We start from the raw sequence: 18,935 nt of genomic DNA on the forward strand, positions 1-18,935 counted from the left end.
TAAAGTGTTAAAGTATTTTGATTTTAGAGTGAAATTAATTATATTTTTATCACCTTATATCATTATTCTCTCTTTCCCTTTAGGGCTCTGTTTTTAATGTCAAAAAGTAATTTTCAACCACCAAAGCTAAAGGAAAAAGCAAAATGGTAGGTGGTGCTCCTTCCTTTGATCCATATTTTATTGGAATTTCATGATCCTTAAGATCCAACCCAAACCATTCTAAGATTTTATAGATAAAGGGCACAAATATTTGTTATTTTTGAAGAAGAGACCTTTCTTTGATGCTTTGTATGTTCTAGAAGAAAAATCTTTATTCTTTCCCCTTGATTCCTGTCATGGAGCACTTGCCCCTGTTGTTGGGACAGGGAATGGTTTAATCCCTTCCTGGTTTCTTTACCCTGGGAGAAATTCCTGGTGCCATTCTTGGTTTGTTTTCTCTACCAAAATGTTTTCCATGCAAGATTCATGAATCAAATGGGGTTTTGTCCTTATTTTGTTAACTTGGGAATGTAATTTTTCAAACCTGAGGTGAGATACCTGTACAATATTCTGCTTTATCACACCCTTTTGTAATGTGCTTAGCAACTGTCTTAAAATCAATATTACCTTGAAAAATTCAACATAAACCCTCTTTTTCTTCAAGGTCAGCAACATTCCATAATTTTGTCAAAATAGCACTTACAAAAAATCCAAAGAAGAGACCAACAGCAGACAGACTTCTCTCTGTAAGTGACTTGGGACCTTTGGTGACCTCAGCAAGGGATCTTTAGCTTCAAAATGAGGAACAGATCTGGAGGAAACCAAAGGGAAACCAATTTTTTTAAACCTTATTACTCAGGTGGTGAAATCTGAAGGAAAAAGACGTTGATCAACTGTTAGCAAGTGGATTTTGTGTAGTGTTTTTGCACAGTTTTATACAAATTTTGGCCAATTACAGAAATTGGCTTCATGTTCTCAACCTTGGCCTTCCTGCAAGAGGCTGCCTCAGCCTTGGAGCTGTGCAGAAGTTTCCTGACTCCCAAAAATTTCAGCAGCTCTTGGTGTATCTGTGCTTTCCCAAGCTCTGAACTACTGCTGTAAAAAAAGGAAGTTCAAGTGTAATTATTTGTTTGACTCAAATTTAATTTGCAAGTGCCCCAGAGTGTGGCATTTGCACATTGATGTTCTTAGAAAATCCAGCATTGAGGAGTCACTAAAATAACAGTGAAAGCACAAAAACAGTCAGTAACTCTGTGACTCTGAGGATGAGGGAAGAGATGAGGATCTGACTCCATGTTTCAGGAGGTTTGATTTATTATTTTATGGTATATATTGTATTAAAAATAAACTAAAAGAATAGAAGAAAGGATTTCATCAGAAGGCTGGCTAAGAATAGAAAAAGAAGGAATGAATAACAGAGGCTTGTGGCTCGCACAGAGTCTAAGCCAGCTGACTGTGATTGGCCATTAATTAGAAACAACTGCATGAGACTAGTCAGAGATCTCCTTGTTGCATTTTATAGCAGCAGGTAATCACTGTTTACATTTTGTTCTTGAGGTCTCTCAGCTTCTCAGGAGGAAAAATCCTAAGGAAAGGATTTTTCCTAAAAGTTGTCTGTGACATGACTACTGAATGTTTATTACTGAAAGTTCTCTATTAATTGCAGTTAAAACTTCTTTTTTGTGCTCTTTGCTGTGGTTACAGCACAGCTTTGTGGGGCAGCCTGGTCTCTCCAGGTCCTTGGCCGTTGAGCTGTTGGACAAAGTGAACAACCCCGAGAACCACGCGCACTACGGCGAAGTGGACGATGACGATTTTGAGGTGAGAACATCATTTTTGTTCTCTGCCTTTTGTTAAAACTGGCACTTTAAATGGCCTGCTTTGCTTTGGGAATTTAAAATTGAAGCTCAAACAGCAGCTGCTCCTGTTCTTGTTGGATTTCCCTCACCTGTGCTGCCCTCCATCCCTGCAGCCCCACTCCGTCATCCGCCACACCATCCGCTCCACCAACAGGAACGTCCGAGCAGAGAGGACAGCATCAGAGATCAACTGTGAGTTCTGCTCTGCTTTCCCCTTTCTGGGGGTGCTTTGCCTCTGGGGTCACTGCCCAAAAATCTCTCTCCACTTGGGAAGCAAGCCCTGGAGAAGCAGCATGTGAATCTTCAACGATAATTACTCAAAACTAAAATTAACATTAATAAATTACTCTGATAGTAGTTTATTTACCTAATTACTTAGTTACTTAGTTTATTTATTTACTTTTACTCTTTAGTTTATTTATTCTGATAGATCTGAGCTGAAATGCTGAGGGTAGAAATGGTTTTATCTGCAGGTTTGATTAAAAGCCTTTGGTAGCACCAATAGTGGCAGCTCCATCACACTCTGGGAAATTTGCTCTTGAAGAGCTTTTTTCTCCTCTTTCACATGCATTTCACTGTGACAAGTGGTTAAATAGTTACCTTTCTGTGACTTGGTATTTGCTTTTGGCCTTTCTTGTGGGTTTCGTATTTGCAAATTCAAGCACTCAGAGAATGAGGCTGATAGTGAAGTGCTGCTCCTTTGAGAGGCAAATTCAGAGTTGTGCACACAAGATTTCCATGTGTTCCTGCCTGCTTTTCACTGTAGTGAGCCCTGAAAGGATCTCAGTGCAAGATTGTGTGTATTAATTATGAAATTATTGTATTTTTAGTTGATAAGCTGCAGTTTGAGCCCCCTCTACGGAAAGAAACAGAAGCTCGGGATGAAATGGTAAGGACAAGTTTGGTATAAATAAAATAAGTTTTATTTATTAAAATCACAATGTCTTCAATATTTTGTGGTACAACCCTTAGCAGCTTACTGGAAAAATGTTTTTAAAGTTCCCTAAATGATCCTTACTGGATTTTTCACCATCAGTTTTTATTTTCCTGTTACTTTTTGCTGCTTCATCTGGACATTACACATTTCCAGGTGCTGCTTTTAACTCTAAGAAGAATATATGAATTTATAGATTATAGGATGTTATCTCTCTTTGGAATTTGATTTTTCTGCTTGTGGATTGGCCTGCAGGGCTGGGGAATCCCTCAGGCCTCTTTGTGTGTTGTGGATAAGGTGATTTAAGATAATTTAGTTTGACAGGGGGGAAATAAAATGACAATTTCTGCATCTTCAGGTTGTGGCAGCTGGCAGTGACTTTGCTTCACATTGGAATCCTTTTGTTGATGGAGGCAACAAGTAAGTACAGATAAAACCAGTTTTTATTTCTGTGACTTATTATGAAACTGAAAGAAAAATGAGATATGTTTAAAAAAATCAAACCATAAGCCCTGATCCGCTTTAATATTGATAAATGAAGGAGCTGTTACCCAGTGTGCAGCCCTCCTTCTGCAGGGGCTTGGTCAGCTCTCTTGCAGAGTGACTTTTAATCCCCTTTAAGCAGCACCAGTAGCTTGTTTGAAGTTTGTAGGTGGAAGTGAAGTGTAAATGCACAGCCAGGACAGTGACATAACACAGCCACAGTGGGTTTCCTGCAGCAGAGCTGGTTCAGGATCCTGCCCTGGCCTCACACTTCTCTTCTGAGCTGTGGCTGTGGTTGTGACATCCTGTGACAAGGCCTGAACTCGAGAAAGGGAAGGGGAAACCAGTTCTGAATGTTGATTTGTACCAAGCTCAGTAACACTGCCCCACTGCTCCTGCTCTGGGGGATTTCTAACCCAGCCATGGAGGGGTTTGGGGTGAAATGTTTTAGGGAAAGATTTGTTTGTAGCTGCTTTCCCTGGGATAAAGCAGGCCTGAGGCGCAGGAGCACAATTCTCCAAGTTAGGACTGAATTGTTTTAGGTGTGTACCTACAAAAAAGTGAATTCTGCCTTTAAAGGATTTGCAGGCAGCTGTGTGGAGGTTCAGATGGAGGCAGAGATGATATCTGGGCTCAAACCATTGCTCAGCTCAAAGAGCCTGTTTCCCATCTTTATTTGGAGCTCAGCAGCAGACAGTGAATTTCTCTGGCTTTTTTTGCTGCAGATAAAAGCCTTGCATAAGCTGTCAGCTGACATTACAGCCCTGGAAAGCTGGGGGACACTGCCAGCATTTCAGCCTTTCTCAGCATCCTGGTTTTCCTGCCCCCAGCCTCCTTGGAGCAGGAGGCTGGGGGCTCTGGGGCTGAACTTTGGGGGGCTCTGGCTCTGCCCTGTGCCCTGCTTTGTTTGTGTGACCCTGCTGAGCTGTGGATTGAAGCCTTGCTGGAATTTCTGCAGCCAGCTGCAGTCTGTGGGGTCCAGGAGCAGGGAGGGAGTCAGGGAAGCTCCTCCTGGCACAGGGCCTCAGGGGTGTGATCCTGTTCCTGTGGCTGTGCTGCAGCTGCAGCAGACATTCCCAGGGCTGTAAATCAATAAACAGGTACAGAGTCATTGGGAAGGAGGGCAGGGACAGCAGGCCTGGCTGGGGGATCCGTGCTGCTCGCTTGGAAACCACTTCCAGCTGGAGAGATAAACAGGAAATGCATAACTCCTGTGTCCAGCAGTTGTGAGTAATCCCTGGGATGTGCACAGAGATCAGGGATGTGTGCTGGGGGTCCTTGCTTTTCATCCCTTTGCCTTTTGTCAGGGTGGATGCTGAGGGGTATCTTTGAGGATTTATTTGGCTGGAAAGGGGAAGAGCAGAATGGGTACCTGGTGACTGATCTGGTTCCTTCCATTTTAAAATTAATTTAGTAAAAATGTCCTGCATTATGGAGGTGGTTTTTTATTGATGGTTTTCATAGAATCCCAGAAAGGTCTGGGTTAGAAGGGACCTTAAAACCCATCCAGTTCCACCCCTGCCATGGCAGGGACACCTTCCATTGTTCCAAGGTGCTCCAAGCCCTGTCCAGCCTGGCCTTGGGCACTGCCAGGATCCAGGGGCAGCCACAGCTGCTCTGGGCAACAAAAACCTTGCAGAAAGAAAACAAAACAACTTTTTCTCCTTTAAATTTTTTAGTAATTCCTGTTGGCAGCTCTCTGCTGCTTTCCCTCAGATTTGACTTGCAGGGATATTTCACATTAATCCAACTTTGGCTGGGTTTTCCTGGTCATTTCCCTTTAAAGACACAGCTTGAAAATTGCCATTTTGCAAAATTTTATCAGGGTTTTTTTTCTTCAAGGTTATATTTTCAGTGCTGCTTTGATCTTCTAGTCACAATTTCTCTTTTTTTGTTGTCCCTGGAGTGGCTTTAAAACAAAAATTCTCACTGTAGTGGGAAACAGTCTGGGTCTTTTGTGTGTATGTATAAATAAGGAAACTTCCCTTTAAAGGCTTTTCTCCATTTGTCTCCCAGTAACTTCCTCTGTTCCTTTTTTCTCTTTTTATATTGAACTCTTGTTAAACATTTCAACAATATTTGAAATGCCAGGTAGGGAAGTGAAAGCTGATGGTGTGGAAGAGAATCCAGTGATTTTTAGGGGATAAGAAGAAGGGAAGGACCTTAGAGAGTAGAATTTAGTGCAGAGAGAATTATTTGTTTTGGAAAGGGCTGGGAGATGCTTGTTGTGAAACTCAGTGACATCAGGGATGGGTTGAGCTGCACGTGTCGACCTCAGAGCTGAGCTCTTAATTCTGTAAACATTCTGCCTTAGGGGACTGCTCACAAAATTTGGAGATGGGAGTGAAGATGTTGAAGAGTGAGTGCATCTCCTTCCTTGCTCTGCTCCAAAACCTCTGCCCTCAAATGCTGCAGGAGGCTTTGCCCCTCTCCAGTGAGGGCTGGCTGCTCTCTTGGCTCCTTCCCTGATCCTCAGGAAAATCCCAAAGCTCTGCTTCCTCCCCTGCTCCCCTTCCTGAGTTATCTCAGTCCCTGTGCTGTGCCTGACACCTAAAAGCTGATTTTATGGTGATGAATCCACCGTGAGCAAGGCCTGGCTGGGACAGGATGATCCTGCACAGCTCAGGTGATCCCAAAGCAAGGCTGCAAACTGGAATCCCAGAATCCCAGAATGGTTTGGCTGGAGGGACATTAAAATCATCTTGTTCCACCCCTGCCATGGCAGGGACACCTTCCACTGTCCCAGCCTGGCCTTGGGCACTGCCAGGGATTCTCTGGGCACCCTGTGCCAGGGCCCACCCACCCTCACAGGGAAGATTTTCTTCTCCATATCTCACATAAATCCACCCTTTTCCAGCTGAAAACCATCCCCCCTTGTCCTGGCACTCCAGGCCCTTCTCTGAAGTCCCTCCAGGCTGAGATCCAGTCCCTGAATTGATTTACAGGCTTCAAATCTCCTTCCCCACAGATTGCTCTGTAACATTGGTATTTATGAAAGAACAGGAGTTCATTAAAAACCAGCACTTCTAACGAGATTAATGAGCTTCTGCCCTGCTCCTGCATTTCTGGTTTAACCCTGTGTGTGCAAAGCTCTGCTCTGCCTTTCTGTGCCTCTGGTCATCTGATTTCCAGTCCTCAAGGAGTTCTGGCTTTGCTTTAACTCACACAGCTGCTGCTCTTGTCATTGCAGATCAACACTAAAGCGAGCTGGGCCACCCCCACTGCCCCCCAAGGTGAGAAATGTGGGATTCAAGGATTGAGCCAGGCTGGGATGGCCTCTGGTTCTGCATTCTGCCTCTGATACTCCATCAGAGAGGAAGCTCTGAAATGATTCTGCTGTCAGATGTTTTATTTTCGTGGAACCACCGGTCTCCTGGGCTGGGAGGGACCCCCAGGGATCATCCAGGGCAGCTCCTGGCTCTGCCAGACCCCCAAAATCCCACCCTGGGCATGCCTGGCAGCTCCTGGAGCTCTGGGGCTGTGCCATTCCCTGGGCAGCCTGGGCAGTGCCAGCCCCCTCTGGGGGAGGAACCTTTCCTGAAATCCAACCCAAACCTGCCCTGGCACAGCTCCAGCTGTCCTGGGTCCTGTCCCTGCTCTCCAGGGAGCTTTTTATCCTTCTTACATTGTGGTGCCCAAAATCACTCACACATTTCAAAGGCTGATACATTTTTATGTAGCAGCAGTGTGACTGAAATTCAGCTTGCCTGAGCTTTGTTCTTCCCAGGTCCATTCCCAGTTCCTCACTTTTCCCCTCTCTGGTTCCCTGCAGCCAAGGATGAACAATTACCCCGAGGAGAACCTCCCTGATGACAACAGATGCCAGACAATAAAACACTTCCCAGAGTGCCAGAGCAGAGCCCCAGCAGCCCACAGGAGACAGAGCATCCCAGCCTGTGGGCCCCAGGCAGACTCCTGCCCCGTGGGGATGACCAGCAGCATCAGCAGCCCTGACTGCTCACAGCCAGATACAGCGACCTGGGTGAGTGTTCACCTGCCCCAGGGCTGCCTGGCACCTGGGGAAAGGAATTGCTCCAGAGCAGCTCTTCCCTGTGGATAATATCTTAAAACAAGCTGGTCATGAGGTGAAGTTTTCCTTTTTTCATGTGTGGTTCTTGTCAGAGCCATGGTGGGAATGTTCCCCAAAACAGGGACACTCAGCCATCAGTGCCATTACTGGGTTGCCTGCAGTAGCAAGGGAAAAACAGTGAATGTGTGGGGAGGACCTTGTTATAGGAGAGAAACAAACAATGGATGTGTGGGGAGGACCTTGTTATAGGAGAGAAACAAACAATGGATGTGTGGGGAGGACCTTGCCACAGGAGAACAACAGTGGATGTGTGGGGAGGACCTTGCCACAGGAGAACAACAATGGATGTGTGGGGAGGACCTTGCCACAGGAGAACAACAATGGATGTGTGGGGAGGACCTTGCCACAGGAGAACAACAATGGATGTGTGGGGAGGACCTTGCCACAGGAGAACAACAGTGGATGTGTGGCCGGGACCTTGTCACAGCTTTATTCTCACTGAGATTTGTCCCAGGGACTGTTTGGATGGTGGGAAATGAGCAGCTCAGTGCTGGGAGGGGTTCAGCTCCCTGAGGTGTGGCTGTGCGATGTCAGAGCTCACTCCTGCACTCCAGCTCAGCACAGGGGAGGAGATTTTCTGTTTCACTGTGTGAATAAGCTGCAAACCATGTCTGGGCTCCCTTTCAGGCAATGGCAATGGGATGCTGAAACACATCGAGGAGAACGCAGAAGGACCTGGACAAATCCCTCAGCTGCCGCGGAAAAAGGAGAAGAGAGATTTCCCTGTAGGTGCTGGGACTCTGGGGCTGCTGGCACTGTCATGTCCTCCAGCTGATCAGTGCACAGGAGGGGTTTTATGATTTTTTTTCTTTCTTTCTTCCCACAGAAACCAGCAATCAATGGTTTGCCTCCGACTCCGAAGGTGCTGGTAAGAAATCCGTGTGCGCTGGGATTTATGGAAACCTCCTCTCTCTGGGGTGGGATAAGGCACCATCTCACTGAGGGGGATTTTCTGCAGCTCACAGCCTTTTCTAGTGCTGAATCCATAATATTTGTTTCCGTTTTTTAAAACCTTCCTGTCACTGTTCAGTCTGGATGGGAAGGGTTGGAGGCTCCCCTGGCTCCCTCAGTTGTGCTCTCCAGTGGCAGCCCCTGCTGAAGCACAGAAATGGGAAAAGGTTCTAGTGATGACTGGGTTTTGCCTGTTCTCCCTCCATGTGCCATTTTATAAGCACTCAGTATTCATATTTTTTATATATTCAATAAATAATAGTAAATATTCAGATAATATAGAATAATTCAGATTGGAAAAGCTCTCTAATATCTCTGAGTCCAACCATTCCCCAGCACTGAGCCATGTCCCCAAGGGCCACATCCACGTGGATTTTAAACCCCTCCAGTGTGTATTGTTCTTACCCAGTAGGTACCTAAAGTTGTTGATAAAATTTTAAGCCCTCTCTGCATTTTTGAATGTCCATTAATTCAAATTTAAAGCTGTGAAAGGCAGGGTGTGTGTGAGTGGCCAGGAAATCAGCTCTTCACACTCTAAATTTGTTTCAGGTTTCAGTTTTGGTGTCTTTCAGATGGGAGCCTGTTTTTCCAAAGTCTTTGATGGTTGTCCTTTGAAGATTAATTGTGCGACTTCATGGATACATCCAGATACTAAAGGTGAAGTTGTGTTAGGTTTGGTGATGGGCTGGGAAAGAAAACAATTTGTAAAGTTGTTTTAGCTTTGCATTTGAAACTCCCCAAAGTGGGAAGGGAATAATCCTTTTGCACTGATTTTTCAGATCAGTACATCATCTTTGGCACAGAAGAAGGGATCTACACTCTGAATTTGAATGAACTTCATGAAGCAACCATGGAACAGGTGAGTTCTGGAGGGCTGAGCACACAGCACAGATTTGGGGATGTTATGGAGTGTGAACTTTGGCACTGGAGGAGAAGGTGCATACCAGGCTCTGGGGCTTAAATTATTCCCATCAAAGCCAATAAGGAAAACCTGAAAATTATTTGTTCCCTGACCTACCTGTATTGTTTAGTTGCTGCTTGTCAGATCTTCCATCTCCTTGGAGAACAGTTCCCTGCCCCTCTCCCTCCATGCCATCCCCACTAGATGGCACAGGGCAGCTCCTTGCATGCAGAGCCCTCAGTCATTTCATTCAGCTGCTGCTGTTATCCCCAAGAAGCTTTTCCTGGGCTTTCTAACCCTTTCCAAAGCCATTTCCTGCAGTCATGGTCTTAAATCTGGTGTTTCAGAGTCAGGATGTTCTTGGAATCTCCTTCCCTGTGTATTGTCCTAAATTATTTCATCTGACAGTCCTCTCTGGGCTTTTCCATGTGCTTTTTTATTCCCAGTGAAGGGTTGGCTGTGCCAGTGGTGGGCAGGGAGAACATTCAGTGCACTTCAAACAAAGTTTCCTTTTCCCTGAGAGCATTCCCAGCTGGCAGAGGTCAGTTGTGACCACCTGAAACCCCACAGGCTTCTGCCACACCACTGTTCCCACATTTCCTTTTATCCTTTTGCTGATCTCTCCCCTCCAAATGCACTTTCTGAAGTGTTTCTCCAACTTTTAATTCTGGTTGCATCTTCCATACACCTTCCTGTGTGTCCAAGGTTAAAATCTCCCAGTGCCAGGAGGATCTTTTTTGTTCCATTTGTAGTTTTTCAGTGGAAACACTGAATAAACCCAAAGCTCTTCTGTTAAACAGAAAATTGCTGGGAGATGCTCAGGGTTTGTGTCCAGCCAGTTGGATCTTTGCTTTCCACACTTTCTCCTACACCTATTTTCTTACTTTGCACGTGGGAGTGACACATGGGACAAAGTGTTCTGGAATCATGGAATGGTTTGGGATGGAAGGGGACTTAAATCCCATCTAGTTCCACCCCTGCCATGGCAGGGACACCTCCCACTGTCCCAGGCTGCTCCAAGCCTGTCCAGCCTGGCCTTGGGCACTTTTTCCAATATTCCATGGTCTGTCTGTGCTAAGTAAGGATCCAAAACGGGGAATAAACAGGAAGATGGGATTTTCTCCGATGTGGATCCCTGCAGGAATGGTGGTAGAGGTGGAACAGACAGAGAAAATCGTAGTTAAAAGTTTCTGTAGGTTTCTATTAATTGAATTATTTTCTTTTTTCCAGTTATTCCCTCGGAAGTGCACCTGGCTGTACGTTATCAACAACACCCTGATGTCCCTGTCAGGTGAGTGACAATACAGGGGAGATGATTGCAGCTATAAATAACCAGGAACATTTAAACCATGACTGAATGCAGTGTGTGGGGTCAGCCTGGAGAGGAGAAGGCTCCAGGGAGAGCTCAGAGCCCCTGGCAGGGCCTGAAGGGGCTCCAGGAGAAAAAGGTGCCTCTCAGGTACTGCTGATCCAGCAGTTTCCCGATCCCTGGGCTGTCAGCTCTCCTGGAATGGAACATTCCAGACAGGAATGAGGCACTGTGCCATGGAGGCTGATGGTGGGACTGTGCCTTTGAACAGGCAGGATTTATATAACACCTGTATTGGTTTATAGATAAGAAAATATCTTAAATATTTAAAAATATAATTTATAATATAAATATATTGTCTATATATTTAAATTATATTATAAATTAAATATATAAATATACAAGTAAATATATAAATTATATATATAAAATATTATATATTTATTCATATGTTTAATTTGTATTATAAATTATAATATATAACTATAGTTTTATAATTTATAATATAAATATTTTATTTATTTATCTACAATGTAATAGTAAATTTATATACTCTATTGTTTATATACTATATAATATATAATAGTATAAAAGTATATTTATTTATTTACTATATAATAGTGAGCATATTATTTATTTATATACTATATAATTGTATATAATAGTATGTAAATATAAATTATATTTATATACTATATAGTATATATATTATTTATTTATATACTGTATAATAGTATATACTATTATATACTATACACTATATTTACTATAATTTTGCATACTATATACTATATATTATTTATTTACTATAATTTATTGTTGTTTGGTAATTACAGCCTTTAAAAATATTTGCATAAAACTAAATGTAATGAAATAAGCTCTTATCTCTATATTCATTATTATTTTTATCTTGATTTATTTCTCTTCATATCTGGACTTGACCTACTTGACACCTGTTTGTAGAAGGTAATTTTTCCATATTTGCATTTTCCTGAACAGTTCTGTGGTGGAGGAGTGGCTGAGATGTCAACTGTGCTTTTCTCTCTTGCAGGGAAAACATTCCAGCTCTACTCCCATAATTTGATAGCATTGTTTGAGCAAGCCAAAAAAACAGGATTAGCTGCTCATATTCAAACCCACAGATTTCCTGACAAAATATTGCCAAGGTACAAACCTTTCACTTACAGACAATTATTAATAAGTAAAAATAGCCATAGATTGTGTTGGTGTGTGAAGGGCCCCACCATCTGTTATTGATGCATTTTTTGGTGATTATTATTCCAGGAAATTTGCCTTAACAACCAAGATCCCTGACACAAAAGGATGCCACAAATGCTGTATAGGTGAGCAGACAAACTCAGCTTTGCCATTTGTTCCCCTGGACATGGCATGTCTAAAACTCATTTCTTTTTAATAAAAGTAAGAGTTCTTTGTTTAGAAAAAAGGCTCAGGGAATTGGGGTGGTTCAGCCTGGAGATGTTCCAAAATTACCTAATTGGGGCATTTCTGTGCCTGAAAGAGCTGCAGGAAAAATGGAGAGAAATTGTTGGCAAGGGAGGGAGTGCCAGGCCAAGGGGGATCCCACTGCCAGAGGGCAGGGATGGATGGATTTTGGGGTTAAATCCTTCCCAGAGCCCTGGCACACCCACAAACAGCATTTCTGCTTTGTCACCTGGCTCAAGGCACCAGGTCCAAACCTTAGTGAGGAAAACTTGAATGTTTTCCTCCAGGAAAGGATCAGTAGGAATAAAAATTCTGGCAGAGGAAGGCAGAGCTATAAGTGCAGTTTGAAGGGCACAGAAAGAGTTAAAGCTTGGAAAGTTGTGGGTTTGTCCTTTCCTTTCCCTGGTGCTGTGTGAAATCAGAACCCTGGAATTATCAAGGCTGGAAAAGCCCTCTGAGATCATCCATCCATTGCCCCAGCACTAACCCACATCCCCAAGTGCCACATCTGCAATTGTGCCTTTCCACCCCTAAAATATAAATATTGTAAACATAAATATTAATTATAAATATAAAGTTTGTATATTATACATTACAATATATAAATAGAAATATTATAAATATAGATGTAAATATGAATATTATATATATCAATATAAAGCTGCACACTTGGAGAGCCTGTTCAGCTCATCTAAAGTGCCCCCAACAGCCACATTTACAACTAATTCCTGAAATCAGGCTGCTCCTGTGTCCAGCTGAGTTTAAAATCCACCCCAAACCCTGGCTCTTGTATTTCATGGGCTGTCAGAGCCCCCAGGAGTTTCCCACCTTCCCTGCCTGGGGATTTATTCCAACCCCAGGGAGGGGCACTGAGCTTTTCTGCCCTCTCATCTCTGAACTGGGACCCCAGGAATGCAAGTGGTTGTTAATTAAAGCTGTAATTGAGTTTATCTGGAATGTGGCACAATTTAATCACTGGGGATGTTGGAGTGGGAGACCAGAAGGCAGCAAGTGGGAAACTGAGGGAACAAGATGAGCTTAAAGTCCCTTCCAAGTCCATGAGATGATTTTATAATGCTGTTTCTTAACTCATTTGTAAATATAGCTGTAGGGTTGGTTTTTGGGTTTTTTCTCCAAGTGTGAATTGAACTTGCAGGGCTTTAAAATGACTGTTTTCTGTTTGTTTTTATTTTCTGTAGTACGAAATCCCTACACAGGCCACAAGTACCTGTGTGGTGCATTGCAGTCTGGAATTGTCCTGCTCCAGTGGTATGAGCCAATGCAGAAATTCATGTTAATAAAGGTAAGCAGTCACTGCTGGTGGAGTTGAATTATGATGCAGTTGGTGAAATAACCTTTGCAGAGTTTGGGGTGGAAAATACACCCCAGTCTGGTGCCATCTGTGGGCTGTGAGCACTTGAAAATCTGGCTGGGCACATTTTGACTCAGGAAATCTTGTGACTGAAGTGATTTAAGTAATATAAAAGTTATTTCAGTGCTGGATCAAGCCCAGCACTGGCAGTAATACACCACAATTCACCTCTGCCCAGCTTCAAAAGCAGGGAAAATTCTGCATATTTATGCAATATACAGTTTATAAATACACAGTAATACACAATAATACAGTAATGGACAATACACAATATATATACACAATATATACAAAATTTCTACTCTGTATATAGAGTAGAAATATACCATTTATAAATATTCAGTAATACACAGTAATACAGTAATGTGCAATACACAGTAATGCAGTAATATACAATAATATTTCTAAATATATATATAAATATTTATATACCGAGTATATTTTGTATGCTCTGTATATTTATAAATATACTCTGTATATTTCACTATATAATATTAATATAGTATTAATATTAATATATTTTCTATTTTAGGCATTTTAAATATAAATAAATCCATTTACAAATAAATACATAATATATAGTATGTTATATATTATATATTATATGTAATATATAATATCTATTATATATTATACTATAATATATAATTGATTATATTTCATAATATAATGTAATATAATGAAATATAATGTAATGTAATATAATATAATATAATCCAAAATAAAATTTAATATACAAAAATTATATGTAAAATATATTTTAAAAATATATTAAAGAAATTTATTCTATAGTATATGTATTACATATATAATGTATATAATATATATAATATATAATAAATGTCTTAAATATATTTTATTAAATATATTTATTATGTATTTTATTAATATAAATATAGTTGCTATAAATATAATATACTAATAGTATATTATATATATTTTTATTAAATATAAAAATATTTATAAAGAAATATTTTATATATTATATATAATATATAAATATATTTAAGTATTATATATAATATATATTATATATCATTAATGTATTAAATACCTTTTATTAAATATATTTATTTTGTATTTTATTATTATAAATTTCGTTAATATAAATGTAATAATATTAATGTAAATATAATATCTATAGAATATTCTGTGTATATTTCCACTCTGTGCACGCTGTTGCAGAGTCATTTCCCAGTAAAAGCAAACCCAGAGCCGCTGTTTTGTGTTGGCAGCACTTTGACTTCCCGCTGCCCAGCCCCTTGCACGTGTTTGAGATGCTGGTGATCCCGGAGCAGGAGTACCCCATGGTGTGCGTGGCCATCTCCCGCGGCGCCGAGCCCGGCCAGGTGGTGCACTTCGAGACAATCAACCTCAACTCCGCCTCCTCCTGGTTCACCGAGATCGGGGCAGGTGAGCCCGGCTCCCTCCTCGGTGCTGTGGTGCCTGGGGAGGGTGGGAGTTCCTTCCTTGGGGGGCTTTGGGAAACCTGGGAGTGCTGGGAATTCCTTCCTTGGAGAGCTTTGGGAAACCTGGGAGTGCTGGGAATTCCTTCCTTGGAGTGCTTTGGGAATCCTGGGAGTGCTGGGAATTCCCTCCTTGGAGGGCTTTGGTGCCTGGGGATGGTGGGAGTTCCTTCCTTGGAGGGCTTTGGTGCCTGGGAGTGCTGGGAATTCCTTCCTTGGAGTGCTTTGGGAACCCTGGGAGTGCTGGGAATTCCTTCCTTGGAGAGCTTTGGGAAACCTGGGAGTGCTGGGAATTCCTTCCTTGGAGAGCTTTGCTGCCTGGGGATGCTGGGAATTCCTTCCTTAGAGGGCTTTGGGAAACCTGGGAGTGCTGGGAATTCCTTCCTTAGAGGGCTTTGGGAAACCTGGGAGTGCTGGGAATTCCTTCCTTGGAGTGCTTTGGGAAACCTGGGAGTGCTGGGAATTCCTTCCTTGGAGTGCTTTGGAATGCCTGGGAGTGCTGGGAATTCCCTCCTTGGAGTGCTTTGGAAAGCCTGGGAGTGCTGGGAATTCCTTCCTTGGAGAGCTTTGGGAATCCTGGGAGTGCTGGGAATTCCTTCCTTGGAGAGCTTTGGGAATCCTGGGAGTGCTGGGAATTCCCTCCTTGGAGTGCTTTGGAAAGCCTGGGAGTGCTGGGAATTCCTTCCTTGGAGAGCTTTGGGAATCCTGGGAGTGCTGGGAATTCCTTCCTTGGAGAGCTTTGGGAAACCTGGGAGTGCTGGGAATTCCTTCCTTGGAGTGCTTTGGAAAGCCTGGGAGTGCTGGGAGTTCCTTCCTTGGAGTGCTTTGGAAAGCCCTGAGCATTGGCAGCTTCTCTGCCTGGGGCAGGTGGAAGCTGATCCCACATGGAGAGGGACTGGGGACAAGGGATGGAGGGACAGGAGCCAGGGAATGGCTCCCAGTGCCAGAGGGCAGGGATGGGTGGGAGATTGGGAATTGGGAATTGCTGGCTGGGCTGGAATTGCCAGAGCAGCTGTGGCTGCCCCTGGATCCCTGGCAGTGCCCAGGGCCAGGCTGGACATTGGGACACCCTGGGACAGTGGGAGGTGTCCCTGCCATGGGATGGGATGGGATGGGATGGGATTTAAGGTAATTTCCAATCCCAATTATTCTGTAATTCCCCGATTCTCTGTTGTGCTGATCTGCCCCCCATCAGTACAAACTGTCCTTACAAAAAAATCTTTTATTTTCTAAATTCCCTTAAACATCAGTCAGACCCTGCTGGTTGGGTTCTCCTTTGTGGTTCCAAGCTCTTTCCTGGGACCCTGCTCTTTGCCCTCCTTTCCTGCATAACAACTCCCAGAAATGGATTCTTGTCCATCCTCCAGCCCTTGGGGGAGGGTTGTTATCTTCAGCAAAGATTTGGGTTATTTTTAAGACCTGGTTGATATTTTGCAGCTGCTTTTCTCCCTTGCCTTTGTTGGATGTCCATTTTTACCTTTAAATATTGCTTTTTAGCAGCTGTAGGAACAACTTCATGAGTAAAAACTAGAAACGAAAATCTCTTAAACTAGTTTATTATCATCACAAAAATCTTTCCAGATGTGGATTTATGGGAAAAGAGTGGGTTTTTAGGAATTAAAAGTCCTTTTGTTTGTTTTGGTGCCTCTTTATGGAGGAAGCTGTGCTGAACCGTAGCATAAAATGTGTTTTATTCAGTAAAAGTTGTGTTTTTCTATTAAATACCTGCTTTGAACAGAGAGCTTTGTGCTCCTCCCAGAACATTCTGGGATCTTCCAGCCTTTAAAAATCAGAGTAAATAAAATAAAAAAAAATCAGAGTAACGAGCAGAGTGAAAAGAGCTTGGTGGGGGAGCAAAGTCTCTTGATGTGATATAAAATATAAAATAGTGATATAAAATGTAAAATAATCTGTTTTTTTCCCCAGGCAATCAGCAGCTGGATGCCATTCACGTGACACAGCTGGAGAGAGACACTGTCCTGGTCTGCCTGGACAGTGAGTAACACAAAATTCCCTTGGCTAGCTCACCACACCTCGTGCAGAACTTGGGTTGCCACAGTTGTTGATTTGAACTTCACCACGAGTTTGGTTTTCTTTTTTTCTCCCTACATTATTAATTTGTGTTGTAATATTTCCATAAAGATAGATTGGATAAGTGGGATTTAATTCTGGATTTTGTAATTCCACTTTGTCTCTTCATGTGTCTATCAGTCTGTCAGTGTAAAACCACCCCAAGTGTTACAGATATTTATTTTGTATTTATTTTGAGACGAAGATGCTCTGGGGTTCATTTTAGCAAATGCTGTAGATGTTAAATTTGGATATTTCTTTGTGCCCGAAAGATTAAATTTGTATTTTACAATTATATCCTGCAGTGGGTTTTAATGCTGATTTTTCTCTTTTTCTTGAGAATTTGTTAAAATAGTGAATTTACAAGGGAAATTGAAGTCAAGCAAGAAGTTGGCTTCTGAGCTGAGCTTTGATTTCTGCATCGAGTCAGTGGGTGAGTGATTTGCTGCTCTGGGGTCTCTCAGGGGTTTCAGAACTCACTCCTGAAAGCCTGGCTGGTTTCTGGTCATTTCCATAGCAATGAAACAAAATTTGGGCAGGAAAAAGTGGTTTAGTAATACATAAATCTGGGTTAGCCTTCTAAAAGTTAAGATTTTATTTCACGTAATAGCACATCCATTTTTTAGTAGTCAGGGTAATAATATTTGAATCAAATTCTCAAGCTGCTGTCTTTAGACTGGGACAGGAGGTTTTTTTAAATTGTAGTTGTCAAACAGGAATTTCTGCTGTCATAAACTCTCAGAATCACAGAATTAAATCACTCAGAGCTGGCAGCTCAGTGCTCTCTCCATCCCTGAATGGAAAACTCCCATTTTCCATCATTCCTCTGTTTGGAAATGACTGTAATAATTCAGGTGATGTGTCATTTCCAGCAGCCCACATGCTTTGCTTGGCACTGTTTGTTTTTACACTTCCTGAGGGGTTCCCCAGAGGCTCTGGGAAAACAGGGATGGAGGGAATGGGGTGTGATGTGTCCCTCCTTTGCAGTGTGCCTTCAGGACAGCGTGCTGGCCTTCTGGAAGCACGGCATGCAGGGCAAGAGCTTCAAGTCAGATGAGGTAAGTGATCTCCAGTTTAATTCCTGTTTAATTCCTCCTGTTCCTTATTTACCACTGGATTTTTTGCCTTTTCTCTCTGATGCCTTGTGCAGGCTGCCCTGGAGCAGAGGCTGGATGGAGCTCCAGAATAAAGCAGGGATTTATTCAAAGCATCTCCTCCATGGATCCACCTTGGGCAGCACCAGAGCCCAGCCAGGGCTGCACCCAAGATCAACCAAAATGGCCCCAAAATGCACGGCCGGGCACGGGCTCTGTCCCTGGGATCAGTTCTGCTCCATTTGCACCTTGCAGTTCATTGTCCCATTCCAGCTTTAGCCCCTGCAGTCCCACCCTGCTTGTTTTTCTCTCTCCAGCCCACGGTGTTTGTGCTCTGGGGCTGAGATTTGGGTCATTTGTCCTTGGTGCCCAGCTGGAGCAGGAATTGTTTTGTCTCCCTGCTCTGTGCACAGAGCTCAGAACTGCACATCATCAGAACCATCCCCTGATATGGAGCCCAGATCCTCACACTAAAGCAGCACAGAATGTGAAACATAGAAAATCTAAAACCTGAGGCATCATCTCTGCTTCCCAAATGAGAATGCTCAGATTCCACAGTGCTTAACATCCATTTATCCATTTCAGTCCTGTACTTTGCATTAAATTGCATTTGAATGTTTCCTTTCTTCCAACTCAGACCAATAAATGTCCTTGTGCTGCTGAAGTGGATCTGAGTATCTGCATTTTTCTGCAGGTGACCCAGGAGATATCTGATGAAACCAGGGTTTTCCGCCTGCTGGGCTCAGACAGGTAATCCCCCTGCAGAAACACAAACCTTTTGTTTTATTTAAAGCAGCTTTTCTACTTCCCAGCTGGGCCTGGCTTCCAGCCCAGCCCAGCTCTGTCTGTGGGCACCAGGAGTCAGGGAGAGAGAGAGGAGAGATGCTCTGGGCTTGCAGGGTACTCAGGAAAAGCCTGCTCCTGCTTTTGGACTGTCCTGGTGAGCTGGGAATTACCCTGGCTGGTCTGGAAGTAACAAACTCA

The 18,935-nt window shown here is 42.9% G+C and overlaps 1 protein-coding gene across 1 annotated transcript in view; it reads left to right on the forward strand.

Annotated features, from left to right (window-relative positions):
- Positions 1–18,935, forward strand: part of MAP4K5 (mitogen-activated protein kinase kinase kinase kinase 5) — a 64,693-nt gene that overhangs the window by 43,576 nt on the left and 2,182 nt on the right. Inside the window, 23 exon segments of the mRNA XM_054286920.1 lie at positions 84–146; positions 644–725; positions 1,684–1,800; positions 1,952–2,030; positions 2,669–2,727; positions 3,131–3,192; positions 6,446–6,488; positions 7,028–7,205; positions 7,208–7,237; positions 7,973–8,070; positions 8,172–8,213; positions 8,869–8,953; positions 9,076–9,155; positions 10,428–10,488; positions 11,470–11,472; positions 11,558–11,672; positions 11,791–11,849; positions 13,149–13,252; positions 14,557–14,734; positions 16,714–16,782; positions 17,198–17,290; positions 17,845–17,915; positions 18,646–18,701. Of these exon segments, the coding sequence (XP_054142895.1) occupies positions 84–146; positions 644–725; positions 1,684–1,800; positions 1,952–2,030; positions 2,669–2,727; positions 3,131–3,192; positions 6,446–6,488; positions 7,028–7,205; positions 7,208–7,237; positions 7,973–8,070; positions 8,172–8,213; positions 8,869–8,953; positions 9,076–9,155; positions 10,428–10,488; positions 11,470–11,472; positions 11,558–11,672; positions 11,791–11,849; positions 13,149–13,252; positions 14,557–14,734; positions 16,714–16,782; positions 17,198–17,290; positions 17,845–17,915; positions 18,646–18,701 (1,827 nt within the window).

This window comes from Melozone crissalis, unplaced genomic scaffold, assembly GCF_028551555.1.
Source record: "Melozone crissalis strain CALT ecotype California unplaced genomic scaffold, PUWL_Pcris_2 ptg000056l_1, whole genome shotgun sequence".
NCBI lineage: Eukaryota > Metazoa > Chordata > Aves > Passeriformes > Passerellidae > Melozone > Melozone crissalis.